General features: G+C 40.8%; 1 protein-coding gene across 1 annotated transcript in view; it reads right to left on the bottom strand.

The window, feature by feature from the left end:
- The window catches only part of Lamp3 (lysosomal associated membrane protein 3), a 39,116-nt gene that overhangs the window by 11,073 nt on the left and 5,827 nt on the right, over positions 1–22,216 (bottom strand). The window contains exons 2-4 of the mRNA XM_052739738.1: positions 20,937–21,628; positions 19,974–20,102; positions 69–126 (exon numbers count right to left, since the gene is read on the bottom strand). Coding sequence (XP_052595698.1) covers positions 69–126; positions 19,974–20,102; positions 20,937–21,628 — 879 coding nt within the window. The remainder of the gene's footprint in view (positions 1–68; positions 127–19,973; positions 20,103–20,936; positions 21,629–22,216) is intronic.

Raw genomic sequence — 22,216 nt, forward strand, 5'->3', positions numbered from 1 at the left:
ATCAGAGTCAATGACAAGAAAATGAATGAACCAGGAATTAATGATATGACAGTTGTTCTCTTACTAACCTGTATTTGAGATAGTCAAATAGGCTCCCACTTCACTGATATAATATGAGTTTTCTTCCTGTAAAACAGCAATGTGTTAATCTTTGGGTAATCTCCATTTTTATATTTATAATCTCAGCTATTAAATCCTTGATATGAGAGCTAAAGTATATGTTTGTGCTAGTCAAAATTATATTTGAAAATTTCAACCAAAGTAAACATACCACACAATAAATTTTAAAAAGTAATAAGTGACTCCTGGATCCAGATTTCTCTATTTCTTACTTGTTGCTAGAGCCTGAAACTAAAATTTTACCAGAAGAATTTCAATTCTTCCATTTCCAAATTGGAATTACATCTGAAAGGCAAAGATGAATGGTTAATAGAGGTGGATGGTATTAACTTAGACTATGTATTCTCAAAATACATTGGGTGGAGTTTTTCACTCTAGAGAAAATAAAATAACTGTATATGCATTTTCCTTGGTAAAAGGTCAATTGGTCTAGAAAGATAAATAGATTCAGCTTTTCAGATTGGTTAAATGGGCCACCAAAAATGGGAAGACTCCATTTTTCCTGGAGTCCATATCTTACCCCCACATTTTATGTAGGAGTTTTCATTTTGGAAATCCAAATAAACTATACAATAGCCCTACAATATCTTGAAAGACTGGAGCCACAGAATGTTCATTTAATTTGGGCATGAAGGAGTCAATTTAAAAGTAAATTTGTGTATCTATTTGGTGATGAGAATTGAATTCATGGTCTCATGCATAATAAGCATATACTCTACCCCTGAGCTACATCCTTGACATCTTTCTGTTTTTCAAAGTTAGTGATTTATATTGTTATCACCACAAAAGTGTAAAAATAATGATAATATAACCAAAATCAGAATATAAAATCAAATTACTTTTAAAAGTTTCACATGTAATCATGAAAAAAATTTGATAATTATGATTACATTATAGTCCATATCCCTGTTATTCATAGATGAAGTGATGATTCATTGCACAGTACAACCTACTTTAGAAAGACCAATGATAAGATACAGGAATTCTAGACTGGCCTACCATCATGCCTTCTTAGTTTGTACCACAAACTATAGCAGACACTCCCATGCATTATCCTGATTAATTCTCACAATTATGAGAAAAAAATGAAGATTGAGTGTTATTCAAGGACACAGCACTATGGGGACAGGGTAAGATATCACCACCCACTGCTAAATCCAAACTAGAATTAACTTGTCTTTAATATCCACTCCATGCCATACATTGTTCAAGGACCTGGCAGAACAGGCTCTCCTCCAAAGTACTCAATGTCATCAGTCTTAGAGGCAAGAGGAAGAGCACATTTGGGCTATCTATTTGTTGCTGTGGGAAAATCCTTCTGTATGCTGTGAATATGTATTACTCTCTTTGCTTGATAATAGAGCTGTTTGGCCTATAGCAAGGCAGCATAAAGTTAGGTGGGACAATCAAACTGAGGATTGGGATGAAGAAAGGCAGATGTAGCTGGAAATTTTCCTGTGTCCTACCCAGTCCTGCAGCCGCTCAGACCCAAATAAACATGCAGAGGCTTATATTAATTATGAACTGTATGGCCATGGCCTATGGCTCAAGCTTCTTGCTAGCTAGCTCTTGTAACTAAACTTGGCCCATTTCTATTCATCTATATGTTGCCACATGTTCCATGGCTTTACCTGTGTGCCATTACATGCTTCTCCCTGGATGGCAGGATGGCATATTCTCTGCCTCTCTTTCTCCTTTCACTATCTCCCTTGGATTTTCCTGCCTGACTCCATCCTGCTGTGCCACAGGCCAAACGGCTTTATTTAGCAACATATATTCACAGTACACAGAAAGATATCCCACAGCAGGCAGAATCAAGAAAGATGTCAGCTGGAAACAACCCAGATGCCCTTCAACTGAAGAATGGATAAACAAAATGTGGTACATATACACAATGGAATACTACTCAGCAGAAAAAAACAATGGCATCATGAGGTTTGCAGACAAATGGATGGATCTAGAAAAAATCATCCTGAGTGAGGTAACCCAGACTCAGAAAGACAAACATGGTATGCACTCACTCATAGCAGGATACTAGACATGAAACAAGGATGAATTGTCTGCTACTCACATCACCAGGGAGGCTACCCGGAAAACAGGACCCCAAGAAAGACACAGGGATCGCCCAATGACAGAGAAATGGAATGAGATCTACATGAACAGCCTGGACATGAGTGGGGGTAATGAAAGGCGAGGGTCGAGGGAAAGAGAGCTTGGGGGAGCGGGAGATCCCAGCTGGATCAACAACAGAGAGGGAGAACAAGGAATAGGAGACCATGGTAAATGAAGACCACATGAGAACAGGAAGAAGCAAAGTGCTAGAGAGGCCCACAGAAATCCACAAAGATACCCACACAACAGACTGCCGGCAATGGTCGAGAGACAGCCCGAACTGACCTACTCTGGTGATGGGATGGCCAAACACCCTAATTGTTGTGCTAGAAACCTCATCCAACTACTGAGGGATCTGGATGCAGAGATCCATGACTAGGCCCTGGGTGGATCTCTGGGAGTCCAATTAACGAGAATGAGGAGGGTTTATATGAGCGAGAATTGTTGAGACCAAGGTTGGATAAAGCACAGGGACAAATAGCCAAATGAATGGAAACACATGAACTATGAACCAATGGCTGAGGGGTCCCCACTGGATCAGGCCCTCCGAATGGGTGAGACAGTTGATTGGCTTGACCTGTTTGGGAGGCATCCAGGCAGTGGGACCAGATCTTGTGCTCATTGCATGAGTTGGCTGTTTGAAACCTGGGGCCTATGCAGGATTGTTTGGCTCGGCCTGGGAGGAGGGGACTAGACCTACCTGGACTGAGTCTACCAGGTTGACCTCAGTCTGTGGGGAAGGCTTTGCCCTGGAGGAGATGGGAATGGGGGGGGGGGGCGTTGGGGGGAAGGTGAGGGGGACGGGAGGGGGGGAGAACAAGGGAATCCGTGACCGATATGTAGAACTGAATTGTATTGCAAAATAAATTTAAAAAAAAAAAAAGAATGCCATTAGAGAGCACCTGAGGCCTTTGGGAGGAGTTTCCTGTCTTACTATAACCAACAATGTATTTTAAAAAATAAAAAAAAATAAATAAATAAAAAAAATAAATAAATAAATAAAAAAAAAAGAAAGAAAGATGTCAGCAAGCCACCCAAGAAAGAAGATGCTAGAGGACCAATAAAGCCATGGGCCATGTGACAATACATAGCTTAATAGAAATAGGTTAATTTAAATGTAAGAGCTAGTTAGTAATAAGCCTGAGCTATCAACCAAGCATTTTGTAATTAATATAAGTATTTGTGTGTTTATTTTGGACTAGACAGTTGGGACAGAAAAGCTCTGCCTCCATTTAAAATTTGCTTTAGGAGAAAGTATCTGTGGCTTAAGTCCTGTCTGGGCTGCTTTCATGTACCATCTATTCAAGTTATCCTTTACCTAGGATTTATTTCAGTATAAAAGAAAACTTTACTTTCAAATCCACAGTCTAGGTTACAAAATTCCCCTGCCCCAGCTGGGTGTGGTGGAACACACGTTTAATCCCAGCACTTTAGAAGTAGAGGCAGACAGGTCTCTATGAATTTAAGGCCAATCTGGTCTACATAGTGAGCTCCAGGCCAGCCAGGGATACATAGTGAGAACCTATCTCAACCCCTGCCAAAAGAAAAGACTCCTACCATATATTAAAGCAAAGAAAGGATCTATTGAGGGGTTTTAAGTTGGATAATATGCTGGATGCTGTGTTTGCACATTACTTAGGCTATGGTGTTAGACTCTTTTAAGGAGCAGCAGAATTGTTACAATACTACTCTGAATCTTCCCTACCCTTGGTATCTCCATGATCTTGGGTATAGGTGTTTGGCATTTCTAGAAGGGTGTCATGGTCTACTCAGTACACTCTTTCCACTCTGTTGCCCCATTTGGTCTTCACAATAACCCTCTAAGACACAATAATATCATCAGCCAGTTTTAGACTGACTGATCAGAAAGCTCAGAGTAGTTATGCATTTCCCTCAGATTCACACAGTTTGTAGGTGAGATGAAGCAGATGCTGCTTTAAGGATAATGCCCTAGCTTACCCTCAAGAACTTCACAGTAAGACCCTATTTCTGAAGTTACCACATACTTGAGTCATAGAACATGGAGAGATCAAGCTGATCCTCACCTGGAAGCTTCATCCTTACTGACTAGCCCTCATAGTACTGGAAGTTGCTGTGAATGCAACTGGAGGCAAAAAGTAATCATCCGTCTCACCCAGCTGTGAACCCAGAGAGTTATAATTACACCTACCCTGGCAAAGGAAGTCATTGGTTTAGTAGCACAAATGTTGTGAAGTGACCAACAACTTTCTGTCTTGATTTAAGGCTTGGGCCACGATATAGATGACCTGGCATGGTTATCATGGGTAAGAACCTGTGGCAGATAGGTCATAGATCATAGTGGAGAACCTGCTACTATTTTTAAACTGATTTCTAATGACTTATTGCAGACCTGTAAATTAGTACATCTTCTCATCAGAGAAGATTCTTCATGCAGTAGGTTGTTATTACCACAGAGACCCACAACTGGTCAAAATGCAGATAATATAAGACTGCATAGGTATTAGCCCATAATATGACATCTGTGTTTCATCCTTCCCCATAAGGCTAAGGGATCAGTGTGGAAGAGGGAGCAGAAAGGTTGTAAGAGCCAGAGGCCATGGATGACTGCAATAAAACAAGTGTTTTCTGGATATCTCAGGTCACTTGCTCATGTGTGTTCACAGCAGTTGTGACAACATGCACAAGACCTGTGCAAAATCAAGCCAGACAAAGTCCCAGGATAAGAGAGGAGGTGGACATAAAATTCTACCTCTAGGTCAAGAGCTATTGACAACAGATAGCTGCTGAGAGGGGAAGAGTCAGTTTTCTTTAAGGGTTGACTATACTCTGAGGGCTGTCCCCACACCCAAAAGTATTTGGAAAATATAAATTGAACTTGATGTGCTTTTAATAAAAAAATGCAAACCTGGGTGTTGTAGAATACTGTTTTAAGGTGTGTTACTTTTGTTTATGTTGCATTTGTTTCACTCTGTAAAGCTGTGTTACTGTGCCTGTCTAAAACACCTGATGTTCTAATAAAGAACTGAATGGCCAATACCAAGGCAGGAGAAAGAATAGGTGTGGCTGGCAGGCAGAGAGTATACATAGAAATAGAAATCTAGGGAGAAGCAGACAATTCATCCTTGTTTCATGTCTAGTATCCTGCTATGAGTGAGTACATACCATGTTTGTCTTTCTGAGTCTGGGTTACCTCACTCAGGATGATTTTTTCTAGATCCATCCATTTGCCTGCAAACCTCATGATGCCATTGTTTTTTTCTGCTGAGTAGTATTCCATTGTGTATATGTACCACATTTTGTTTATCCATTCTTCAGTTGAAGGGCATCTGGGTTGTTTCCATGTTCTGGCTATTACAAACAATGCTGATATGAACATAGCTGAACAAGTGCTCTTATGGTGTGGTTGAGCATTTCTTGGGTATATGCCCAAGAGTGGTATAGCTGGATCTTGGGGGAGATTGATTCCCAATTTTCTAAGAAAGCGCCATATTGATTTCCAAAGTGGTTGTACAAGCTTGCATTCCGATATGTAGAACTGAATTGTATTGCAAAATAAATTAAAATAAATTAAAAAAAAAGAATAAAAATAAAAAAAAATCCTAAAAAAAAAAAAAAAAGAAAAAGAAATCTAGGGAGAGAAAAAAAGAGCAAGAGAACAAGGAAAGGAGCAAGAAAAGAAGGGCCAGCCACTCAGGCACACAGTCACACAGCCACACAGCCAGCCATGGAGTAAGAGTGAAAGTAAGATTATAGAAGTAAGAAAAAGTAAAAGCCCAGAGGCAAAGGATAGATGGGATAATTTAAGTCAATAAAAGCTGGCAAAAAACAAGCCAAGCTAAGGCCAGTCATTTATAATTAAGAATAAGCCTCTGTATGTGATTTATTTGGGAGCTGGGTGGTGGCCCCCAAAAGGGGAAGACAAACAACACTTGGCTCAGTAGGGAGGTAGGGGACCTTGGAAGAGTTGGGGGAAGGGAGTAATTATGGTCAAAATATGTTGTATCAAATTCTCAAATAATCAATTAAAATAATTTTTAAATTATGTATAGAAAAATATTTTTACATATTTTAACTTCAACCTAATAAAATGATGGCCAGACAGTGGCAGCACACACCTTTAATCCCAGCATTTGGGAGGAAGAGACAGGCAAATCTCTGTGAGTTTGAGGCCAGCCTGGTCTACAGAGTAAGTCCCAGGACAGGTTTCAAAGCTACACAGAGAAACCTTATATCAAAAAAAACAAATAAACAGATCCTGCCCCGGACTTCCCTTCTAGACAAGAGGTGAGTGCCTGGGCTCAGCCTAGATCCCATCCCTGGGCACCAGCCAGTCGGGGGAAGACCTGTCCAACTTGGTCCCAGGTTCTGGCCACCAGGCAGGATCCCTTCTACCCCCATGCCTACCGGGAAGGCTCCCCTTCTCCAAGACCCCTGGCAGACCATGCAATCTCCAAGCCCTACCCCCACGCCCATCATCACCTGAGACCCTAGTCACTTCCTGAGACTTAGAGACTGACCCCAGACACCCATCCTGCCCTGGACTTCCCATTTGGACAAGAGAGCACCCATCTGGACAAGAGAGAGAGACTTCCTGAATCTGTCAGCTCTGTCTGGACCAAGTGCGCTGATAAGACCAAGAACGAATCCACAAGGAGATGGGCAGACGTCAAGGCAGAAGTACATACAACAAAATGAAGAACAATACAGTATCAGCAGAACCTAGCCCTCCTCCAACATCTAGACCTGAACATCAAAAATTGGAAGAAGCAGAAGAAAACAGCCTTATGAATAACATCATGAAGAAGGTAGAGGCTTATATAGAGAAAAAGACAAACAAAAAATGGAAAGAATGCTATAAAAAACTAGAGGAAAGGACAAATAAAGTAGAAGAAAACAATAAAGCCCTGAAAGGAAATCAAGAAAAAGCAATGAAACAGATGAAGGAAACAGTCCAAGACCTGAAAAGGGAAATAGAAAAAATGAAGAAGACACAAACAGAGGGAATGCTGGAAATAGAAAATCTGAGAAAATGAATGGGAACTTCAGATGCAAGTATAACCAACAGAATGCAAGAAATGAAAGAGAGGCTCTCTGGCATTGAAGGTACTGTAGAAGAAATAGATTCATCAGTCAAAGAAAACACTAAAGCCGACAAAGTCATGACCCAAAATGTCCAAGAAATTTGGGACACCATGAAAAGACCAAACCTACAAATAATAGGGATAGAAGAAGGAGAAGAATACCAGCTCAAAGGCACAGAAAATATATTCAACAAGATCACAGAAGAAAACTTTCCCAACTTAAAGAAGGAAATGACTATGAAGATATAAGAAGCCTATAGAACACCAAACAGACTAGACACCCAAAAAAAGTCCCCTTGCCACATAATAATTAAACAACTAAATGTACAGAATAAAGAAAGAATATTAAGGGCGGCAAAGGAAAAAGGCCGAGTGACTTATAAAGGCAAACCCATCAGAATAAAACCCGATTTCTCAATGGAGACTTTGAAAGCCAGAAGGACCTGGGCAGATGTAATGCAGACACTAAGAGACCATGGATGCCAGCCTAGACTAATATACCCAGCAAAACTTTCAATCATCATAGATGGAGTGAACAAGACATTCCAAGACAAAGCCAGATGTAAACAATACTTATCCACAAACCCAGTCCTACAGAAAGCACTAGAAGGAAAACTCGAACCTAAGGAAGTCAGATACACCCTCGAAAACACAGGCAACAGATAACACCACAGCAGTAAACCCCAACGAAGAGAAGTACACACACACTACCACCAAAAAATAACAGGAATGAACAATCACTGGTCATTAATATCACTTAATATCAATGGACTTAATTCACCTATAAAAAAACATAGGCTTACAGAATGGATATGAAAGCAGGACCCATCTTTCTTCTGCATACAAGAAACACACCTCAAATTCAAAGATAGACACTACCTAAGAATAAAATACTGGGAAAAGATTTTCCATTCGAACGGTCTTAAGAAACAAGCAGGTGTAGCCACCCTGATGTCCAGCAAAATAGACTTCAAACTAAAATCAATCAAAAGAGATCAAGAAGGGCATTACATATTCATCATAGGAAAGATCCACCAAAATGAAGTTTCAATTCTGAACATTTATGCCCCAAACACAAGGGCACCCACATATATAAAAGAAACATTACTAAAGTTTAAACCACATATAAAACCCCACACATTAATAGTGGGAGACTTCAACACCCCACTTTCACCACTGGACAGATCTCCCAAATCAAAACTTAACAGAGAAATAAAGTCCATTGATGTCATGACTCAAATGGACTTAGTCGATATCTACAGAACATTCCATCCTAACAAAAAAAGAATACACCTTCTTCTCAGCACCCCATGGAACCTTCTCTAAAATTGACCACATACTTGGCCACAAAAGCAAATATCAACAGATACAAAACAATTGGAATAACCTCCTGTGTTCTATAAGACTACCATGGTTTAAAGTTAGATTTCAACAACAACAAAAACTACAGAAAACCTACAATCTCATGGAAACTGAATAATGCTCAACTGAATCACCAATGGGTTAAGGAAGAAATAAAGAAAGAAATTAAAGACTTCCTAGAGATCAATGAAAATGAATATACCACATACCCAAACTTATGGGACACTATAAAAGCAGTGCTAAGAGGGAAATTCATAGCACTAAATGCCCACATAAAGAAGTTGGAGAAATCTCACACTAGTGACTTAACAGCATACCTGAAAGCTCTAGAACAATAAGAAACAAACTCACTCAGGAGGAGTAGACACCAGGAAATAATCAAAGTGAGAGCAGAAATCAGTAAAATAGAAAAAAAGAGAACAATACAAAGAATCAATGAAACAAAGAGTTGGTTCTTTGAGAAAATCAACAAGATAGACAAGCCCTTATCCAAATTAACTGAAAAGCAGAGAGAGAGAGCATCCAAATTAACAAAATCAGAAATGAAAAGGGGGACATAACAACAGACTTTGAGGAAATCCAGAGAATCATCAGGTCATACTTCAAAAACCTCTACTCCACAAAACTGGAAAATCTAAAAGAAATAGATAATTTTCTGGATAGGTACCACATACCTAAGTTAAATCAAGACCAGATAAACCATTTAAATAGTCCAATAACACCTAAGGAAATAGAATTAGTCATTAAAAGTCTCCCAACCAAAAAAAGCCCAGGACAAGATGGTTTCCGCACAGAATTCTACCAGATCTTCAAAGAAGAGTTAATACCAATACTCTTTAAATTGCTCCACACAATAGAAACAGAAGGAACATTACCAAACTCCTTCTATGAGGATACAATTACCCTGATTCCTAAACCAAACAAGGATACAACAAAGAAAGAGAACTACAGACCGAATTCCCTCATGAACATTGATGCAAAAATACTCAATAAAATACTGGCAAACAGACTCCAAGAACACATCAAAACAATTATCCACCATAATCAAGTAGGCTTCATCCCAGGGATGCAAGGGTGGTTCAACATACGAAAGTTTGTCAATGCAATACACCATATAAACAAACTCAAAGAAAAAAACCACATGATCATCTCACTAGATGCAGAAAAGGCATTTGACAAAAATCCAACACCTCTTCATGATAAAGGTCTTGGAGCAATCAGGAATACAGGGAACATACCTAAACATAATAAAGGCAATTTACAGCAAGCCAACAGCCAACATCAAATTAAATGGAGAGAAACTCAAAACGATTCCACTAAAATCAGGAACAAGGCAAAGCTGTCCACTCTCCCCATACTTGCTCAATATAGTACTTGAAGTTCTAGCCAGAGCAATAAGACAACATAAGGAGATTAAGGGGATACAAATTGGAAAAGAAGAAGTCAAGCTTTCCCTATTTGTAGATGACAAGATAATATACTTGAGTGACCCCAAAGATTCAACCAGGGAACTGATACAGCTTATAAACACCTTCAGCAACATAGCAGGATACAAGATCAACTCAAAAAAAATCAGTAGCCCTCCTATATACAATTGACAAACAGGCTGAGAAGGAAATCAGAGATACATCACCCTTTACAATAGCCACAAATGATATAAAATACCTTGGGGTAACACTAACCAAGAAAGTGAAGGACCTCTATGACAAGAACTTTAAGTCCCTGAAAAAAGAAATTGAAGAAGATGTCAGAAAATGGAAAGATCTCCCATGCTCATGGATAGGCAGGACTAACATAATAAAAATAGCAATTTTACCAAAGGCAATCTACAGATTCAATGCAATCCCCATCAAAATACCAACACAATTCTTCACAGACCTTGAAAGAATAATACTCAACTTCATATGGAAAAATAAAAAAACCCAGCATAGCCAAAAGAATCATATACAATAAAACAACCTCTGGAGGCATCACAATCCCTGACTTCAAGCTCTACTTGGTCAGGGTAAAAACAGCTTGGTACTGGCATAAAAACCGACATGTGGACCAATGGAATCGAATTGAAGTCCCTGGCATTAATCTGCACACCTATGAACATATAATTTTTGACAAAGAAACCAAAAGTGTACAATGGAAAAAAGAAAGCATCTTCAACAAATGGTGCTGGCATAACTGGATATCACCGTGTAGAAGGCTGCAAATAGATCCATATCTATCACTGTGCACAAAACTTAAGTCCAAGTAAATCAAAGACCTCAACATAATTCCAGTTACTCTGAACTTACTAGAAGAGAAAGTAGGAAGTAGTCTTGAACGCATTGGCATAGGAGATCACTTCCTAAATATAACACCAGTAGCACAGACACTGAGAGAAATAATCAATCAATGGGACCTCTTGAAACTGAGAAGCTTTTGTAGAGCAAAGGATATGGTCAACAAGGCAAAGCAACAGCCTACAGAATGGGAAAAGATCTTCACCAACCCCACATCTGACAGAGGGCTGATACCCAGAATATATAAAGAACTCAAGAAATTAGACATCAAAATGCCCAACAGTCCAATTAAGAAATGGGCTATAGAACTAAACAGAGAATTCTCAACAGAGGAAACTCAAATGGCTGAAAGACATTTAAGGAATTGCTCAACATCCCTAATTATCAGGGAAATGCAAATCAAAACAACTCTGAGATACCACCTTACGCCTGTCAGAATGGCTAAAATCAAAAACACTGAAGATACCTTATGCTGGAGAGGATGTGGAGCTAGGTGAACTCTCCTCCACTGCTGGTGGGAATGCAAGCTTGTACAACCACTTTGGAAATCAACATGGTGCTTTCTTAGAAAACTGGGAATTAATCTCCCCCAAGATCCAGCTATACCACTCTTGGGTATATACCCAAGGAATGCTCAATCATACCACAAGGGCACTTGCTCAGCTATGTTCATATCAGCATTGTTTGTAATAGCCAGAACCTGGAAACAATCTAGATGCCCTTCAACTGAAGAATGGATAAATAAAATATGGTACATATACACAATGGAGTACTACTCAGCAGAGAAAAACAATGACATCATGAGGTTTGCAGGCAAATGGATGGATCTAGAAAAAATCATCCTGAGTGAGGTAACCCAGACTCAGAAAGACAAACATGGTATGTACTCACTCATAGGAGGTTACTAGATGTGGAACAAGGATGACAGGACTGCTACTCACATCACTAGGGAGGCTACCTGGAAAACAGGACCCCAAGAAAGACACGGGGATCGCCCAATGATGGAGAAATGGATGAGGTCTACATGAACAGCCTGGACGTGAGTCAGGGTAATGAAGGGCAAGGGTCTAGGGAAAGAGAGCTTGGGGGAACGGGAGATCCCAGCTGGATCAACAACAGAGAGGGAGAACAAGGAATAGGAGACCATGATAAATGAAGACCACATGAGAATAGGAAGAAGCAAAGTGCTAGAGAGGCCCACAGAAATCCACAAAGATACCCCCACAATAGACTGCTGGCAATGGTCGAGAGACAGCCTGAACTGACCTACTCTGGTGATAGGATGGCCAAACACCCTAATTGTCGTGCTAGAAACCCCATCAAATGACTGAGGGAACTGGATGCAGAGATCCATGGCTAGGCCCCGGGGGAGCTCCAGGAGTCTAATTGGCAAGAATGAGGAGGGTTTATATGAGTGAAAATTGTTGAGACCAACGTTGGATAAAGCACAGGGACAAACAGTCAAATGAATGGAAACACATGAACTATGAACCAATGGCTGAGGAGCCCCCAACTGGATCAGGCCCTCTGAATGGGTGAGATAGTTGATTGGCTTGATCTGTTTGGGAGGCATCCAGGCAGTGGGACCAGGTCCTGTGCTCAGTGGATGAGTTAGCTGTTTGAAACCTGGGGCTTATGCAGGGATGCTTGTCTCGGCCTGGGAGGAGGGAAATGGACCTGCCTGGACTGAGTCTACCAGGTTGATCTCAGTCCTCGGGGGAGTCTTTGCCCTGGAGGAGATAGGAATAGGGGTGGGCTGGGGGGAGGGGGAGGGGGGCGGGAGGGGGGAGAACAAGGGAATCTGTGGCTTATATGTAGAATTAAATTATATTGTAAAATAAAATAAAATAAAATTTAAAAAACAAATAAACAAATACAGAAATAAATACATAAACACATAAATAATAAAAAATAAAATGAAAACTTGGAAAAAGTGGCAAATGGATTTTGCTTTCGGCTAATATTTTAGTCAGTATTTTATTGCTGTGAAAGACACATATCACAACAACTCTTCCAACATAAAGCATATGACTAGAAGCTTGCTTATAGTTTCATAGGTTTAGTTCATTACCATCCTGACGGGGAGAATGGTTGGCACACGTGGCACTGGAGAAATAGCTAAGAGTTCTACATCCTGATCCACAGGCAGCAGAAAGAGACTGTGCTTGATGTGGGTTTTTGAAATTTCAAAGTCCACCCACAGTGACACACTTCCTTCAACATGACCACAGCTACTCTAACAAGGCCACACCTATATGAGCTGATGGTGGCCATTCTTATTCAAACCACCACAGATAAGGACAGAACTTCTAACAGTTTATGAAGTGGCCTTGGTTCCACTTCTGCCATTCTGTGTTGCATCTAATGTACAAAGCAGCATTCTCAGCACTGATGATTTTAAAATCAAAATATGGATCAACTCTAAAAAGCATTTACAGAGATGCTCCATTTCCAGCAGTATCTTGTATTAAAGCCAAAGTTTGGTTCTCTATATAAAAATTAAATAGAACATTCATCTCATGAGAATGAAAATTTGTTTCCATCTTGAATAGTGGTGAAACTCAATAACTCCTGGTTCAAGTTGCAGACATAGTCAGGAGTCCCAGGCCTCGAGGACAAGTCCCACAGGTGCCAGGAGCATCACAACTCAATAATCACTGCAGTGAAACCTGCAGACCTCGGAAGAGGACCAGATCTGACCCAGCATAAGGCCACAGGCAAGCAAGAGAAGTTCCACAACATGATGTGATAGAAGCTGTGGACCCAGGGAGGAAACCCAAGATGTCCGTCCTTGAGTAAGACCCATAGGCCTTGGAAGTCTCACAACTCCCAGCAAAAGCTGCAGGCATGACCCAGGACAATACCTGACTCTCAGAAGACTAGAGGTAAAGCCTTTGGCCCTAAATACCACTTCCACAGAGCAGACCTCAGTGCTACTATGACTTGGTCTTCTTCTGAACATCATAAACATCTACACTGAAAGAAAATTTTTACCTTGATTTTTAAAAAAGAACAAGAAAGGAAGAAATGAAAAAGGAAAGAAAAACTCAACTAACAAGCTAACTCCAGATGTGCAAGCCTTGGCACAGAAACAAAACACTGAAGTATCATGTCTTCCTCCATAGTCCCTCATTTCATAGTGATAGCTCCCAATGAGAACTATTTGGAAAAAAAACTTCTAAAAAAAGAATAATTATTACTATATTCAAACAACTCAAAGAAGACACAAATGAACAAAAGAACAAAGCATTGAGTGAGATAAGGAAATCTATTCAAGATAAGAAAATAGAATTTAATAAAAAGAACCACTGGAAAAATCAAAGTAAATTATACTGGAAATGAAAAAGTCAGTAAGTCTAATTGACATCTCAGTGGAAAGCCACAGAGACAGAGTGCAGCATGTGGAGAACATCTGAGATTGAAGACAAGGTAGAAGAAACCTGTTGGATCTGTTCTCTTGTGAATATGTCCTTTGCCATGGGAGCCTGTGGTCCTAAGGAGAAATTATATTTCTTCCCCACTAGCAATCTCCAGGGCAAGACAGCAGTTCAGCAATTCTCATCGATAAGAGTCTTGTTAATCATTATCCTCTTACCATTCCACCACTCGGCTTGAAAGACCCTAACCCTTCAGGCTTACACCCCCCAAGCCCCAGGAAATGAGAAACTAAAAATCTAGTTCCAAGGGCAACCTGACTCAGCCATTATTCAACCTATAACAATGTAACAATGTAAAAAGATTTCTGTTAAGAGATGTGCTCAACTGTGACGGGGATAGCTGCAAGTGTTCCAGGAAGGACCACTGTGACCTTTGTGTAAACTCCACTCCTGCCCTGATACCCCCCTTGAGGTTTCAGGAAGAATATACATGTGGACATGACTGTACCCACTCTGTGATCAGACCATGATCTTGTGAAACAAAATTGTATGGGAATTGTAATCTTATGGCTTTTGTGGGTTTGTCCTTTAAAAGCCCCCATGTGGCTGCAGTAAGATGTGACTCTTGCTCCCAGGACAAGAGTTTGCCCGACTGTACAACCACTTCAGTAAAAACTTCATGCTGCTGCATCAACTGGACTGGAGTCTGGGTTCTTGGGGCGCCCCCTCGAGAAGGTAGTACCCTGGGTCTGGGGTCTATCAGGCTCTTAGCTATAACATCTATTACACTGTAAGGAATGGAAACTCCTTGTGGTTTCAGGGTTTGCCTTTTCTCTGTGTAGCCATTCTCAAGCAGGAGTGATTTTGCTTTCTAAGAGTCATTTGATGATAAATGGTGATTATTTGGGGCTCAAATTGAGTGTGAGCAGCTTCTAAAAACATGTAAATCTTCTAAAAGATGCCAGGGATATTGTTACATATCCTACAAGACATAGAACATATCCCACACCAAAAGTTTATCTAGCCCCATATATTGATGTTATGTTAAGAAATGTCTGTTCATCCAGAAGCAACATTTAAAGAGTGACAGACTGAAGGGTAGAATCCATTATAGCTTTGGAAAAATCTACAAACTTTTACTGCCGACACGTATTTCACAAAGCAGATCTGTTACATCAAAATTACAGCACCAGGAAAAAATCTGGCCTGAATCTGTCTTATTTGTGTTGATATAGTATTAAAATGTTGAAAAAAACGTGTTGCAGCATTTAAAGTTGCATTAAAAAGCCCAAGTTTCACCAGGCGGTGGTGGTGCACGTCTTTAATCCCAGCACTTGGGAGACAGAGCCAGGCAGATCTCTGTGAGTTCGAGGCCAGCCTGGTCTACAGAGCAAGTTCCAGGAAGGCACCAAAACTACACAGAGAAACCCTATCTCGGAAAAACAACAACAACAACAACAAAAAACCCGGGTTTCTGACTTTTTAAAAACAGACTATCATGTTTTCACCCATATGAAAACTATTTAACAATTGGGATAATTGGCAGGTGCTCAGAATGTGCATTTGACCTTCCTGGATGAACTGTCTGCAGGAAAGGATGAAGGACTGCCTGGTGGCATGAGCCCTTAATTCTAGATACTTGGGGAGGCTGAGGGAAGGGAATAGCAATCTAGGCCATTGAAGGCTACAAAATGATTCCACCTGGATGATTTTAGTAAGCCCCTGTTGCAAATTAATAAAACAAATATTCAGTGGTAGAGCACTTGCCTAGTATATGAAGCCCTTGGTTCAATCTCCATCCTGAAAAAAGAGAAAACAAAGTGGAAATTCCCAGGTCAAGACACCAGCTCTGTCACCTGCTCCTTATCATTCCCTCTCACCTTAATGTTTTCCTTATTAGCTTAAAGGCAGAAGTGAGGTCTCTTCATATTCAAATATTTAAGAAAGTTCAGTTCTGAGGGGGTGTAACTTTTTTCTAGCTCATATATGAATACTGTACTTACACCATTTCCACTTTCCCTCTCCTCCCTCCAAATCCTTCCATGCCCCCGACCTTGCTCCCTCTCACATTCACAGCTCTTTTTCTTTAATTATTATTGAGATGATAGTTGCTGAGTTGCTTGCATGAATATGTGTTTAGGCCTAACCAGCTGAGATTGGATAATCTATTAGGGGATTCTCTATGGAAAACACTGAGCCCACCTCCCTTAGAAGCCCTTAATTGCTTGTAGCTCTTCACCAAAAAGAGATAGTCTTGTGAGCTTTATGTTGGCATGTCAACTGATGTTGTCACTGTTCAGGTCTTTTTTAGGCTAATATATTATTGGGATTTCATTGGTGCAGATTTCCTGTCATACACAGAAGACACGATCTCACAGCAGATGTCCTGGTCCTCCTGCTCTTAAAGTCTTCCCTCTCCATTTTCTTGATGCTTCCTGAGCCTGAGATGAAAGGGATGCTATGATTGTGTTGATTGGGGCTGGGAAATCCATGGTCAGTTGTTCCCTGTGTTTTTACCAATTGTGGTTGGGTAGTGGTCTCTGTCTGCTGCAAAAAGACTCCTCTTTGATGAGGACTGAAGGAATAGTATTTAGAACAGTAAATCATATGGATTTAAGAAATTGGCAGTTTCACAGCTTCACTAGTATGGGTAGCTGTCTAGGTTTATAGCATCAGACATGAATTCCCTACAGAGCAGGCCTTAAATCCGATTAAGTAGCTGTCAATTACCCCAAGACAAAAGCGTAACTATTGCCTCTTTGGGAATATGTTGCTATGCTGTTCATTGTGTGGTTTTCAGGCATCACAGCTGGGTGGGACTATTGATTGCTTTTCTCATGTGGCTGCTTACATAGCACCTTCTGGGACTATGAGATCTGCTCCTTGGAAGAGACTTTCAGGTCAGATCCAGCTCAAGTTCTCCAAGTCCTAGGAAAGGTCAGTTTTAATCTTCATCAAAACATTTAAAATGTCTTTAAATTAAAAATATCAAAAGAGAAAAAAATATTTCCACAAGTCTGCTTCTACTATATCATGTTTAGCTTCTAAAACTTTGAATTTAAGTCCATTCATTTAGCTTAAACAGTTTCTATGAGATGCAGAAACTCTGCAAGAAAACAAAGGCTCAGAGCCTCTTTGCTTCTCTCCTGTCCTGGAACCTCAGCAGATGCTTGAGGAACTTATGCTGGGGAGTTGAGTGACTAAAGATGGTTTGCTTGTGATACTCCAGCAAAGGAGCCAAAGCCACACTTCGGACCACCATTGGTGAGACGCTCTAGGATGGTGGGTGGAGACAGGAAGGGCTTCTGTCTCCATTTGAATCCTGATTACCTGTCCACTCATCTAGAATAAACAGAATTTGGGAGCATACAGGGTTTTCAGAAAGACATGGTCTCAAGACTTAGGTGGAATCTGGTCAAGTTGTCCATCCCAAAGGCATCAAAGAGAGAAGTAAGGAGCATCAGGAAACAAAAGGAGAGAAAAAGAGAGAGCGGGGCAGAAAGAGACCAGAAGAGCACTGGAGAGACCCATGCCAGCAGCTCTCCCTGAGGTCGGGGCAGTGGCCATGACATTTCACAAACGCTGTTGCTCATTGCTTCACACCGGCACTTATTCCTACAGGCATGCGGACAAGTTCCAAGGCATTGAGTCCATAACAAGGCATTGCTCCCCAGTCTGCATATTTCATTTTTCTAAGGTAACTTTTGAAAGATTTCCTGACAGTTGCATAGTTTTATGTCAGTGATCTATGGATACAGTCCTTACTCTGTCCTAAGCAGCATTGGGGGAGAGGGAAGATGTGTTTCACTGTGATATGCACAGGAAAATAATCATTCTCAAATGCATCTCCATCTTACAGAGAAAAGCAGGTACAAAGCCCTTGAGACCAAGTTAATAACAACGGTTACAGCCACCACATTTTATTGAGCAAATTAACATTGTTAAACATAATGCATAGGAAGGAGGCTAGTGACTTGTCTTGTTGGAGCTTGGTTTATCTGCTCAGAAATCAGGAAAGAGATAATAGTCAAATCCTTACATGGCCACTTTTAGCTGGCACAATATGAAAACTCCCTCTGTTTTAACCTTTATAAGGAAAATTACTTTTAAATGTAGGATCCATTTTATGTTTTATTTCTGCTTTCCCCAGAAACCTCCTTTTCTTTTTTTTATTATTAAGAATTTTTTTATTCATTTTACATATCAACTACAGATTCCCCCTCTCTTCCCTCCTCCCAACCCCCAGACTTCCTCCCCAACCCACCCCCCATTTCCCTCTTCCAACAAGGTAAGGCCTCCCATGGGGAGCCTTATACATTCAGTTGAAGCAGGTCCAAGCTCCCCCCCCCCCCCCCCCCCCCCCCCCCCCCCCCCCCCCGCATCAAGGCTGTGCAAGGTGTCCCACCACAGGTAATGGGCTCCAAAAAGCCAGCTCATGCACCAGGGATAGATCCTGATCCTACTGGCAGGGGCGCCTTAAACAGACAAGCTACACAACTGTCTCACTTATGCAGAGGGCCTAGTCCGGTCCCGTGCAGGCTCCACAGCTGTTGATCTAAAGTTCACGAGTTCCCACCAGTTTGAGAAACTTCCTTTTTTATCAAGCTAACCTTCAAGGCTGAGCTCATCCCACCACCTCAACTTATAAAATGAAGTGTTGGTCAATCCAGAATCACAACTAAGTGTTAATTAAGTTTTGTCCTTAACAATTATGTTCCAAGCTAAAACATTTCCATGCACACATAAATACTGTGTTAAATAGTTTACATGCACACTTCTCATCCTCCCAACAGAGTAATTTGTCTCTACTGGCTCCTTTCAGCACCTCAGTGGACTAAGTTCCTTTCAGACAGTGGGATAACCAGGTTCATTTGTTTGCCCTACCCCCAGATATCTACCCATTGCAGGTAGCTGTTGAATAATCATCGTTTTCTCTACAATGCATATGCTTTTATGGAAATAATCCCTTTTCTCATTTTTTAAGTAATAAAATAGAAGTTAAACAGATTAAGGTTGCCTGCTTGCTGCCACAAAACAAATCAGGAACAGAGTCAAATTTACAGCAGACTCTGACCTCAATGCCCCAAGCCTTTTCCACTCTACTTAGTTGTCTCTAACTCCTGTCAGGAAAACTCAGAGCCTTCCTAATCCAGGAGTTTTACCTTCAGGGATTGGAAAGAACCCATTCCGGTATTTGATGTTGGTTTTAGAATAATTCCATGTATTTGATGTCCACTGGGAATTTCTACAAATCTTTTCATCCCTGCTACTTCCTCCTTGAACAATCTGCAAAGGGCACTGGTGACTAAACCACACACACACACACACACACACACACACACACACACACACACACACACACACATACACACACACACACACACACACACACACACACACACACACACACACACACACACACACAGCTACGGCTCTCCTGAGAGGCACTTCTGGGACTGCTCAGAAGAGGCTGCAGGAGAAGAAGGCAAACACGATGTCAACACTTCCTTTCTCTCCCTCCCAAGCTCCTTATTCTTATCTGAAAAGATCTCAAGAGGTTCTTAGGTACTTCTGCCAGGCCTCAGCTTGAAATTTAGCACTGAAGTACTGATACTAGAGGCCAAGCTATGCTAGAGTCAGTCACTGTGATGAAATTCATGCCTCACCTTGATAAATGTGATGTTTACTGATCCACCCTGGAAATCCAAGAAGAGGTGGGATTTTTGGAAGCCACATTTCCCAGATGCATGGGTTAGGCTGGGGTCAATGTTGAAGTGTCTCTGAGTTGCAAAATCCTAAACCAAATAAGATAGACCCATTCAGTTAGAGAGCAGAGGAAACTCAAGACAGAGACCCAGAAGTACAAGCTATTAAATGAGTAACAAATAAATGGATGTTCATTTGAATACCACAGACTCCCCTGGTGGATGGTACCCTCTCACACCCAAGCAAGTACTTAAAAGCTTGAAGAAATTCCCCATGACAGGGACTTCTTAATGAAAAACTCATAGGAGGCAAACTGCATGAAATTCAATTTTTGTCAATTCATTGTATTGAAAGGTGATAGAGGGAGGAGCTTGTATTGAAGGTACTTCTGCCTCAAATACAGATATGTGAGTTCTTTTTTTTAGGATAAAACTAAAAAGAAAATAATTTATGATGTCTCCTTCATAAGTAAAGTGCTTTATACATTCTTGTTAACTTGGATTTTTGTATGAACATCACAGTGGACAGGAACCATGGAGAACATCGGGTTCCGAGAGTGGAACTGAGGCTGGGAAGTCATGGAGAGGGACAAGGCCAGGCTGTGACTGTCATTCAGCATCCCTAATATTGTCAATGCTGGCTCCAAGTGAGATGTATACATGCTGAAGTTCTCTTTGCCTTCCCTATTTTAACTTTTCTTCTGGAACACATTCCTTTATGGTAGAGAACACTGGAAAGATGAGCCCACAGCTAGCTACCTGTCTCACCTAAAGACAGTTTGTAGAGAACTGCTCTTTTCTGCCTCCTGAGTGCTGAGATTAAAGGTGTGCACCACCATCACCCAGCAAGAACTGCTCATTCTTAGCAAAACAACTCCGGTCAGACTTTAAAAATAGCATTATCATCTTATGACCCCAACTTACCAAATCCTTTTCTTGAATGATCAGCTCTATCCCCATCTCTGCTTTTATACAGAGACTGCTTCCATTTAGGACTTCATAAGTTCCAGTCTTGGCTGGTGATGACCGGGTTGCAAGAGTGGGCCCAGGAACCATGGGGGCAGGGGATGTTGATGAGCTGTCCTTGTGTGTAGGTGCTGATGTTCCTGGGACATAGGTGGGTGGTGTTGGCTTCTGATTGGTTGTGCTTTTGTGTGATGCTGTGAAAAATGTTTGGAAGAGGGAGGTCTGACCACCAGGTTTGGGAGTTCTCCCACTTATCTGGTTGACAGTGGATGGACTCGCTCCAGTTGTGTGAATTGGTAAATGTGCCACTGAACCAGGGCCAGTGGTAACTTCAGTAGATGAAGCAGTCATGTGTGAGTTATTAGGTGTGACAAAGGTGTAGCTAACTGGTCTGATGGGGAGAAGGCTTTTTGTAGTTCCTGGGATTATTGTTTTGATTGTTGTGTGATCTGTGTTTTCAGAGGTGGAGGTTTCAGCAGCCATTTGAATGTGATCATCCCTTGATCTCGCTGCTAAAGTTACATGTGTTTGGTTAGTCAGCTGTAGAAGAGGTTTTGTTGTGGTCTGTCCTGTTGCTGTTGAGGTATATTGAAGATAGTCTCTGGTTTTTGTAAATTCTTTTTCTCTTACTTGATGGCCATGTAAAATTACTGCAAATTAAGAAAGCAAACATGTTACAGGCACTGACCAAATGCTTACAAGGTCCCTCCTCCATTCCCACTTTAATGTGCTCACAAGTAAACTGGTGTGCACAGTTTCATGTTTGGAAAAACTTTCAAAAGTTGCAACAATGAAGTGAAGATCACCAAAGACTCGAATACCCGGCCATCACTGTAATGTTTTGGTTTGCACATGTGTTCTTTACATGTTTATGACCATACGCCAGGCATTCCACATGTAATCCCTTCATCTACATAAGTTTTGGTACTAATGCACACCAAAGTGACCATGTTCAACTGTGAAACCAAAAGGAATTCCTAAGATACCCTGGAGTGAACAGTGGCTATGATTATTTTATAGATTGGGGCAGCATTAGAATTATGGGGTTTTGTGTTTTTCATGGAATTGTGTAATTCCAAGTTAAAATAAGTCTAACAAGTTATTTAGTTTAAACCATAATCTGATGGGTAAATTGTGCTTAATTGATACATATTCATGCAATCTATGCTTAATTGCTCCCAATGATGAGAGACTACTTTCTCAAAAGATAATCCCTTCCATATTATTTTTTCTAAATA

This window comes from Peromyscus californicus, unplaced genomic scaffold, assembly GCF_007827085.1.
Source record: "Peromyscus californicus insignis strain IS unplaced genomic scaffold, ASM782708v3 Scaffold_16__1_contigs__length_79575227, whole genome shotgun sequence".
Taxonomy (NCBI): Eukaryota; Metazoa; Chordata; class Mammalia; order Rodentia; family Cricetidae; genus Peromyscus; species Peromyscus californicus.